This window comes from Musa acuminata, chromosome BXJ3-5 (assembly GCF_036884655.1).
Source record: "Musa acuminata AAA Group cultivar baxijiao chromosome BXJ3-5, Cavendish_Baxijiao_AAA, whole genome shotgun sequence".
Classification (NCBI taxonomy): Eukaryota; Viridiplantae; Streptophyta; class Magnoliopsida; order Zingiberales; family Musaceae; genus Musa; species Musa acuminata.
The window spans coordinates 29,985,818-29,996,660 of record NC_088353.1 but is presented as its reverse complement, the minus strand read 5'-3'; the positions used below and the strand labels follow the sequence as shown (position 1 = coordinate 29,996,660).

At 38.7% G+C, this 10,843-nt stretch overlaps 1 protein-coding gene across 1 annotated transcript; it reads right to left on the bottom strand.

The window, feature by feature from the left end:
• Positions 1-218: 218 nt before the first annotated feature.
• LOC103974817 (chaperone protein ClpC1, chloroplastic) lies at positions 219-10,613 on the bottom strand. Its single transcript, XM_009389706.3, has 10 exons — positions 10,322-10,613; positions 8,761-9,369; positions 7,877-7,992; positions 7,672-7,794; positions 7,398-7,583; positions 7,016-7,231; positions 6,643-6,860; positions 2,598-2,673; positions 2,441-2,530; positions 219-2,169 (listed from the first exon to the last, which is right to left on the bottom strand). The coding sequence occupies exons 2-10, from the start codon at positions 9,323-9,325 to the stop codon at positions 991-993; spliced, it is 2,769 nt and encodes a 922-aa protein (XP_009387981.2). The 5' UTR covers positions 9,326-9,369; positions 10,322-10,613; the 3' UTR covers positions 219-990.
• Positions 10,614-10,843: the final 230 nt, after the last annotated feature.

The window sequence follows — 10,843 nt, the reverse complement described above, 5'->3', positions numbered from 1 at the left end:
TGATCCTTTTTCTGCAGTAAAAGATATATTTCCTCTTGACATTTTTTATTTATACTATTACACACATTAGCAATCAGAACTCAAAACATATATGACCGACTCATTCAGACCATGATGGCCCCAGTTGCAATGAAAATATTCATCCCGATCAGATCACGGTGGCCAACGTCTAGATCAATAAGTCACGATAACGATCTATACCGTGAAGTCAATAACCATAAGGTCAATAATCGAGTCACATGATATTGATCTATATCATAAAATATTCTTTCCAATCGAACCGAGTACAAATCACAGTAATCAAGATCAGTCATTATTTACTCTCAATACTTCGACTGTCGATGAAGATTTATTGTGCAAGCAAGTTCGAACAAAATCGGACTGATTCAACTGATGGTTACCATAAAAGAGAAAAGGTTCCATGATCATCAGCAACCCAACTCCTAACAACCCACATGGTTCCATGATCATCAGCAAATCCTGTGTGAGAACGAAAGACGAGTGTGCAGTCATCCGCAGCAATGATAAAAGGATCAAGCGAAGTTACCCAACAAGCAAATGAACATTATCACAGGTAAACTGGACATCACAAGCACCAGGTAATTAGTCTTGTCGTACACCATCACTTACTGTTACCAAATACCATGATCTACAACTAAACCTGTTCTTTTCATCGATCAAGAAACAATGATATCGCAATGCTGTCTCGGATTCATTCAAAGTCATTTACCCACATCCAACACAGATGATAACATAAGATCATAATCCCTCATCCATGTCTCACTTCAGTCCTAGCATCTTTTTTTTATATTTTCATATGATTTAAGACAATCCAATGATTGGGTTCTCTCGTAACAGAAAACTTTGCTGTTAATATCCTCACATATGAATCATCTGGATGCTGTGAAATGGGGGATCAAACAGGTGTTTCCCTTCCCCTACCCTTGTAAACATGGCATCGTGCCATGGTGATGCCACAGGATACTGATTCTATACAGGAACGACCGGGGGCATTGATTCAGGCACACTGCTCCCGCCATTGAGAACTGTAACATTTCCTTCAGAGTCGGCATCCACAATAGCCGAATCACCCTCCTTGATCTCCCCAGCCAACATTTTTTCAGCCAAGCTATCCTCCAGGAGCCTCATTATGGCTCTTCTAAGTGGCCTAGCTCCGTAACTTGGGTTGTAACCTTCCTCCACCACCCTATCCTTGAATCTCTCTGTCACTTGGAGCTCTATATCCTTGGCTTTCAGCCTGTCAAATACCTCCTTGAGCATTATATCAGCAATTTCCTTGACCTCCAGTTTCGTCAGCTGTCGGAAAACAATCATTTCATCTAGCCTATTCAAAAATTCTGGCCGGAAGTACTGCTTCAACTCCTCCGTAACAAGGCTCTTGATTCGGTTGTAGCTGCTATCCTTCTCATCATAGTCAAGATCAAAACCAATCCTACGCCCTCCTTTCTCGATCACACTGCTCCCGACATTGGAGGTCATGATCAAGAGGGTATTCTTAAAATCTACTGTTCGCCCCTTACTGTCCGTCAATCTCCCATCTTCCAGAATCTGGAGCATCATGTTGAAAACATCAGGGTGGGCTTTCTCTATCTCATCAAAGAGGACAACCGTGTAAGGGCGACGACGAACTGCTTCGGTAAGCTGACCACCCTCAGTGTAACCAACATAACCAGGTGGTGAGCCGATGAGCTTGGAAACAGTGTGCCTCTCCATGAACTCACTCATATCGAGTCGGATCATGGCTTCCTCAGAGCCAAAATAATACGAAGCTAGTGCCTTGGCCAATTCTGATTTTCCAACACCAGTTGGACCAGAAAATATGAAGCTAGCAATTGGGCGGTTGGGGTTCTTGAGACCAACACGAGCTCGACGAATGGCACGGCTTATCGCTTTGACGGCCTCATCCTGGCCGATCACACGTTTATGGAGAGTTTCTTCCATCTTAAGAAGACGGTCAGACTCATCACTTGAGACTTTCTCCACAGGAATTCCAGTCCAAGAAGATACAATGTGTTGTATGTCTGCTTCTGTTACAACAGGACCTGAATCACCAGCCTCGCTCTCTGCTTGGCTTCTTTCTTTGCCCTTGTCAATTAAGGCTGAGATCTGAGCCTTCAGCTCCATCTCCCGATCACGCAATTCCCCTGCCTGTCAAAAGAGTTGAATTTGATGGTATTTCAAGTTCACATATAGGAAGAGCTACAGGATGCACAAATAAGATTAGGTATTGTTAATTTAGCTAAAATACTTAAATCATACATTTGGAATCATTCGATCTTCTAGCCTGCATACAATCCCAGAATAGCACATGCTTAAAACACAACTTAGAAGTTGTTGGGCAATCACATCTTTATGCTGAATGATACTTGATGCAATTAAATCATATTTTCTCGAGATTCATTTAAAATAAATCATGTACCTTTTCAAAATCTTGGCTGCGAACTGCCTCATTTTTCTCTTTTGTAATCTGCCTAAGCTCTTTGTCAAGTTCTCTTGCCTCCTCAGGAAGCTGTCAAGAGCAAGTTTTACTTCAATACATATAACCAATCACAGTACTAGATAATATAAGACCTTACCTGTGCATGGCGAAGCCTAACACGAGACCCAGCTTCATCAATCAAGTCAATTGCTTTATCAGGTAGGAATCGATCACTGGAGGTACAGCACAATGTATAAGAAAGGTGTACAAGATCAAAGATAACTTCCACTGATGCATTAATGATAGAACAAGAACTGTCACTAAAATAGAAAGATTTGCTGCTTTTAAAGATCGATAAACGAAGACGAATGAAAAGGTTTAAAATACTTAACAAAAATTCACAGCATGGCATGATAAACCATAATAGATAAAAAAATTGTGATAATTCAAGCATTTGTCACATGGAGTGAGAAGTTTTTGCCAGCAACAAAAATAGATGTAATTCATTGAAATAATAAGATAATCAAGAAAGAGCTATCAGAGTGCTAAGAGATGATAACAAGAGCATGACAAGGACGATCGTGATTGCCAGGATGATAGTTGCTGAACTTGGTGAATGGTCAAGAGATGGTGGCAGCACACGTCATGGTAATGTTGTCGCACCAAAAGTGGCACTAGCATTGTAACATTGTACAGGTCATGGCAAAGATGTCATTAAAGCTGAAACTAATCCTGAAATGTAGGTAATCGTAATGGTTATGATGGGATAAGTTGTCTATGCCAGTGAAAATGTAACTTTTAGGGATCCACAGTGACAATTACAGAAAATCCAAACCACTAAGGATAGAGAAGTATATTTTCTAAGAAGAAAAAGGCCTTACATACATTAGCAAGAAAATAATAAACATCTAAGAAACTTTAGCAAAAGAAAAGAAACCAGCTTCCAGTGGCTTCAAACTTGTACTCCGTATAAGAAAATGTTCCTCTTCAATTTTCCTATGGCATACAAAAGATGATATGCATGCTGTAGAAATTCATGTTTCATCAGTTATGAAGACTAAAAAATAGGTCAAATCAAGAGGATATTCTTTTTATTTCAAAGAACAGAAGTTAGAAGAAGAGATTGCAGGTGCTTCAGTGTTGTTCAGCAGCATTTCTTAAAGATTTAATTTGCCTTCAGAGTGTTAGGGTTTCCAGCAAGTTAATTTCTACTCTACAACAAGTTGTTGGTGTATTGGTGTGCACTCACTGCTTGGATACCAATGAGCGTTGACTCTAGAAAATGCTTTTCTTGCCCCGAATATACCATTTAAATATATATCTCTAAGGCTCCAATAAAGTGAACTTTGACCAAGATTTCCATTAGTGGCTCTAGAGGTGCCTGAAAACTATATCAACATATTAACATGTTCATCTCTAAAATTCCATCCACTCGGAACCTTTATTTTGTTAAAATATTTTAGCAGCATAACCAAGCTCTAGTGGTGAAGAAGAGAGGGGACTCAACAACTAAATAAAGAACGGTACAAACTTCACATAGGGTCCACCAGACCTCAGTGAAGGAATTCAAGCTTCCGATAAATGCTCAGTTTTGAGAGACGGATTCTCTTCTATGATTCTGATTTCTCTTATACATAAAGGCTAAGCAATCATTTATCAAAGAAAATATTGGCGACAACATGCTACTGTTTACAGATGAAGAAAATGAAAAGGTTTCAATTTCAGTAAGAAGAAGAATATAGACTGTTGTAACCAAATATGTAAAACTAAAAGGGAGAGAGGAGTAATTTTAATGTGCACATGTGAAAAGATGGGAGTCTTCATCATGTAAAGACACTTGATCACTCATTCTATACTACAAATGAGAAGAAAATTTTAATTTTTTTATCAGTTGCCAGCAGAACTTCCCACAAGCTCCAAATTAAGGTTTTTAGATAGAACACCAAAAGCCTAAGTGAATTATAAAACAAACAGTGTGTGCAAGCACCAAAGGTCAAAAGACCAGGTGGAAAGACGGTCAAAAGATCAGGTGAAGGGACATCTTAGCAGAAATTATTGACATTAAATGCACTAACCCAGATGGAAAATTCATTTGAATAACCAAATGAAACTAGGTAATGGAATTGGTTCAAATAAAACAGATACAGCATCACGAACAAACACACAAATTCTAGATGGATTCTATGTATCAAGAAACTGATCTGATCCAATTGCACAGAAAGCTAACACAACCAAGCACAAGTCAGAACACCTGACACAACACCAAGAAAAATTGATCAAATACTCGGTACACTTGATCTAATCTATGACTTAATACCAATCCAAGTCTAACACAAGTTGCATGTAAGTCATGCCAAGATTAGACTAGCACAAATGTTGGTGCATATAGAGCCACATAATAGTATCATGCAAAAAAAGTTTTGATCCATTTCATTAGTTGAATAATATGCACTTCTATAAATATGCAAGAATGGCTTCTTGTTGTATAATTATTTAAAACACAATTAAATTTGAGAACTCAAAATCAAACAATTTAGTTAAGCTTTTGCAATGGTGACAAATTTAGTGTTCAATGTTTCTGTAAGCAAGACACAAAAGAACAATGGGCACAAATACATGTAATCAATGAAACTAGAATTGAATCAAGGACAAGTATATTATGTCACTTGTAGCATAATGAATATTTCCTAAGAAGTCGATCAACCAATTACAGTACAATTCATTCCCAATGAAACCAAATCTAGGGCATACCCAATGCACAGGGCTCTCATTAATGCAAGGTCTAGGGAGGGTCAGGGTCAATTAAAGAGACGGTTTCTGTTTCTCGATCCTAGCCTCCCAGGTCATAAAGGAGCAACCTTCCCATTGTACCAAGACCCGCCCTTAATGAAACCAAATCTAAAAACAACCAAACAATGTTTTGCATTAACTAGAATATGTCATGCCTCATGAAAATGAAAAAAATAGGCACAATAAGCAAACAATGAAAACATGTAATTCTAAGGCTCCAATTTTTTATTTTGTAGTGTCCAATTTTTTTATTTTGTAGTATCCCGCAAACAATGAAAATGACTTCTTCAATTTTCATGTTGATAGAGGATAAAACGGACCAGTCCATAGCTGAGATACAAGCATTTCCACCTCAGCAACGAGGACTTCTACCTTAGTGGTCCGATACCCCAGTTTGGCCACCTCAGCAAGCAAGTAGTTCAGTCGCCTCTACAGGTGATTGAGCCCCCTTGTCAAGCTACCTACAAGACCCCTAAATATAATTATATTTCTCTCTTATTCTTTTCTCTCTCTTCCAAATCCCTATTTCCTCTACACCTCGAATATTGCTAACTTAAGCATAGGAGAAACCGAATCGAACTGCTCCTGACATCAACCTTTTGCAGGGTCTCGGGCGACACTATAGGAAATTGGGTAGCATCTCAAAAGTGATTTCGTTGATCATTCCAACTCCATCAGCTATCTGATTCCTCTCCGACCATTCCTTGACATCCCGTGACGACACAATGTGCCCCCTTGTCGAGACCGAACTGAGTTGAGTCGTTTCTTCATCTCTTCATCGGGTGACAAACTTTTAACTTAACACATGTATCCAGTGATTTGTCATCTTTTTCTTTTCAAAACCTATATGCCCACTAAATCTAAACCTTTTGTGTTTCAATCAAAACTTGCATCATAGCAAGACAGGATGATTTATTATAAATACATCAACAAAGACAAGAACACTGCCTAGTGAATCCTTGTTGAGTAGCCTTGTTGGGTCTGAATCAAGTTGAATCGTTTCTTCATCAGGTGACCAACTTGTGAGGTTAACACATGAATCCTTGTCATCTTTTTTTTTTAAAAAAAAAATCTTTATGCCCACTAAATCTAAACCTTTTGTGTTTCAACTAAAACTTGTACCATAGCAATACAGGAAGATTTAGTATAAATGCATGAACAAAAGACAAGAACACAACCTAGTGCAGTCCATTTCAAGTATTTACTTAAGTAAAACTATGAAAAGAGAACCAAGATAGAATACAAGTAACACTGCATGCCTATTACATGTAGCAAGAAAGGGGGGGGGGGGGGGGGGGGCGGTGTGTGTGGGGGAGAGGGGAAGGAGGAGAATCAACCACAGAGTAAATTAAATAAACTTAAGGCTTGTTAGGTTTGTTAAATACAAAAGTAATTTAACATAATTCACAAACCTAATATACTGATAGGACAACTGAGCAGCAGCAATTAAAGCCTCATCAGTGTAACGAAGTTTATGGTGAATTTCATATCTTTCACGAAGCCCTCTAAGAATCTGTATTGTTTCATCTACTGTTGGTTCTGGAACTTTTACAGGTTGAAAGCGTCTCTCCAAAGCAGGATCCTTCTCGATATGTTTCCGGTATTCATCAAGTGTTGTGGCTCCAATACACTGAAACAAATGAGATAACAAATTACTTCCAAAAAGATGCTTTAAATTTCAGAGAGAAAAATATGTTATGAAGATAACTGATTCCTAACACAAAGGTTGAGATCACATACCACAAACACAAAAAATAAATAAATAAATAAAATCATAAACTCTACCTGCAATTCACCTCTTGCAAGAGCTGGTTTTAATATATTAGCAGCATCTATGGCACCTTCTGCTGCTCCTGCTCCAATCAATGTGTGTACTTCATCAATGAAGAGTATTATTTCATCACTTTGCTTAATTTCCTCCATCAACTTTTTTAATCTTTCTTCAAACTCTCCACGATATTTAGTACCAGCAACAAGAAGACCCATATCAAGGGTGATCACCTGTATTACAAAGTTCCTTTAGAAGCAGAATAAGAGAGAAAATTGTGATCCTGCAGGAGGCACTAAAAAGCTCTTCCACTAACAAGTCATTATAGGCAACTTTAAACACAACAGCAAACATCACCAATACTGATACACAAGTACACTGATAAAAAAATCTACAAACCTTTTTTCCTTCAATTGTTTCTGGAACATCTCCATTAACTATGCGTTGAGCAAGACCTTCTGCAATGGCTGTCTTTCCAACACCAGGCTCCCCAATTAGGCATGGATTATTCTTTGTACGCCTTCCCAAAATTTGTGTAACGCGTTCTATCTGATCCTGCCTGCCAACGACTGGATCTAGCTTTCCCTGTGGAATAATCATTTGTTGCATACATTAATCCTTCAATCGTAAGAATAAACAAGCATGTTTCGGAGTAAAATGTTCAAAAGATTACTTCCTCTGCCAACTTTGTCAAATTAGTTCCATACTCCTCAAGTGTGGGCATCTTATTGCCACTGCTTCCTCCTCCTACCCCGGCACCAACAGCTTCAGTGCTTTCACCGACCATTCGAATAACCTATCCCATAATAAAGCCCACAAGTCACAGCACTACTAAAAAATTCACAAAAGTATGGAACAAGGTCTAAACAAAAAATTACCTGGGTACGTATGTTGCTTGGATCAGCTCCAAGACTTTCAAGAACACGAGCAGCCACACCTTCACCTTCACGAAGAAGCCCAAGAAGCAAGTGCTCAGATCCTATGTAGTTGTGACCTGAAACAGCACAAACAACCATTAAGTCAAACTTTAATACAAGAAAGAAAAAGAAGAAGAAGTTATTCATTCAAGTAATCATGCTTGTTGACAAATGCCGGTGTGAAAATTTGGAAGGCATGAAATCCAATAATCCCTTGGAAGAACCCAAATAACATGTAAGGGGACAGTCAATCCTAGCCAGTGCAAGTGGGATAAATAATGATAATTGTACAAGTCATTAGCTTGGAATACTGAAAAATGGATCTTTGGCATCAAACAGCCTGTTTAATTAGACGTGTAGAGGTTCTAAATCTTGCTTCAGTTAGAATTTTTTTTTACTCCATTGATCTCAGAAAAATTCTACATCAGTAAGCCCATTTTCTGTAATTGATAATTGCAACAAAGCAGGCTGGAGTTATATTATCCTGCTAGCATTTGAAGTTCCACTTGACTATCTAGTCAATGATATTCTTTTTTTTTTCCATGCTAGCAGTATAAGGCTTCAATTTTGAGTCTTACTTCATATTAAATACAAATGCAATCACAAACTACATCTCTAACCCATCCCGATTTTGTGGAAACAAAAGGGCCCCAAGATACTATACAGCAAGTGAGCATGATCCGCATGATAACATAGTTAGAATGAACTAAAGAGAACAAGCTGATATTAGAAGATAGCAAGACGCAGTCATTATGATATTGCTTTCAACAGAAGACTTCAAGTTAATAAAAACAAAACCTAAAGTTTAGAACAAAACTCCACAGAAGAAGACCTAAAAGAAGTACCAAGCTGGCGAGCTTCCTCCAAAGAGAGTTCTAAAACACGCTTTGCACGTGGAGTAAAAGGTATCTCAACAGCAACAAATCCACTTCCTCTTCCAATAATCTTTTCCACTTCCACCCGGGCATCCTTAAGATTAATTCCCATTGATTTTAAAACTTTTGCAGCAATACCAGTCCCTTCGCCAATAAGGCCCAACAGTATCTGCTCTGTTCCAACAAAGTTGTGGCCCAGCCGTCTTGCTTCTTCTTGAGCAAGCATAATAACTTTGATTGCCTTCTCCGTAAAGCGCTCAAACATGGCTTTAGCAACCCCTCGACTGGCTTTTCCCCATGCATAGGAGACATATACTGAAACCAATGAATGAAAATCATGTCGATTTCTTGAGAAGAACTCCAAATTATCTGCTATTCGCAAGCCTGCAAAGCCTGGAAGTCGTAGGGGGTGCATTTGCAGTTGGCACATCATTTTAGCACCCCTTTTAGCCTTTCCAGAGCCCCGATGCTGACTTTGTCTCCTGTTCGCCAGAGCACTAGGAAGAATTGTCAATTGAACCAAAGAACCAGCCATCTCTCCTTCTAAAGGGGAAACAACTTCACAGATCTTCGAAGCACCTTCAGGCAGCACCAAATTGTCAGACAAATTTTACCATACCCTATGAGTAAATGATTATCTCAAATAGTTAATCACATAAGGACTATGGTAAGATTGGAGAACTCAAGCTTCAAATCCTGGGGTATAAGGAAAAGATGCATGATCTACGAATACATTTAGACAATACATGAATAAAAAATTAACAAAGGTGCCACCACATGCAGATAGCAAAAAGAAATCTTGAATCTAGAAAGGATCATACCTTCTAGCAAGTTAAAGACAGCAAAAAAGAAACAATTAAATTGTGAAGGAATCGATGCATAAGGAAATGAGGTGCATCAATGTTCCAGAGTCGAAAAATTAAATGATGGATAGGAAAATTGAAAAGGTGTCAATGATATTCTAATTCATTGTAATATAATCACTCATACAGCATGTACCAGGGCAAAAAATTCTGAAACGAACTAACAGACAAAAAATAAGATATAAAAAGAAAATTAAGTAGGTAATAATAAGCTTGAAAGATCCCACATCAATTAATTTATTAAGACAAATTGAATCAAAAACATTATTCACCAACTATTACCCTTATTTCATATAAATTTGCACACCATTTAATCTCTCGTATTATATTACGATACCATTTAAGGAGATTTGGAAGCAATCATGTGCATAGCGACAATTTCAGCTCAATATTACCTAAACTTATGCGCTAATTCTACTCGCAAGCCATAAAGGCGTACAATTAAATGAAAACCTAGATTTCCAAGAAACAACCAAATAATCAAGGACAAGAAAATAAAATACTAACAAGATGTTGCAAGCAGAAACAACAATCCAAGAACATAGCCAGAAAAAACCCAATAAAGGGAATCTAACCACACGAGGACGATTCGACACCTAGGGTTGCATCCTCTGAGACAAACAAGTAGAAGAAACCCAATAACACAAGAGGGCAAGCACGACAACTACCTCAGATTAGAAGGCAACGACGAAACCCCGTGAGAGAGGAGAGAGGCGGCGGCGGCGATGGAGAAGAAGCGGATCTCTCGGTCCCCTCTCCGACCAACAGATAAAGAGGTAAATGGAAACGGAGAAAGGAGAGGCAGACGAGGACAAGAGAGGCATATCTGTAGCGATTCCCATGAATGCAAAATTGTTACCCGCGCAGATACCAGCGCATCAATGGCCCACCCAGAATGGCCCCGTTCATAAGATTTCAATAACAATGCGAGTAGCTTGTAAGGTGCCGGGCTAAAGTGCATAAAAGTATTTCCAGGGAACAATACAGTGAGGTCGAGCGCATCCTATCGAAGTGGGTATAAGCCAGCGTGATTGCATCGAGATTCGTGTGATTGGTAAATCTAACGGTCAAAAAATTTTGGCTGCATCTTCATATGGCCCATCTCGAGCGCATCGTATCACACCGAAGAATGATAATTATAGACAGCCTCGTGGACGCCAATTGACCGCGTTGCGCGTCTCAAATTGATA

Coding starts and splice junctions, on each gene's coding strand:
- LOC103974817 (XM_009389706.3), bottom strand. CDS start 9,325: ATGGCTGGTTCTTTGGTTCAATTGACAATTCTTCCTAGTGCTCTGGCG. Junction 7,993..8,760: donor GGAGGAAGCTCGCCAGCTTG/GTACTTCTTTTA, acceptor GTGCTGTTTCAG/GTCACAACTACATAGGATCT. Junction 7,584..7,671: donor TGACAAAGTTGGCAGAGGAA/GTAATCTTTTGA, acceptor ATTATTCCACAG/GGAAAGCTAGATCCAGTCGT.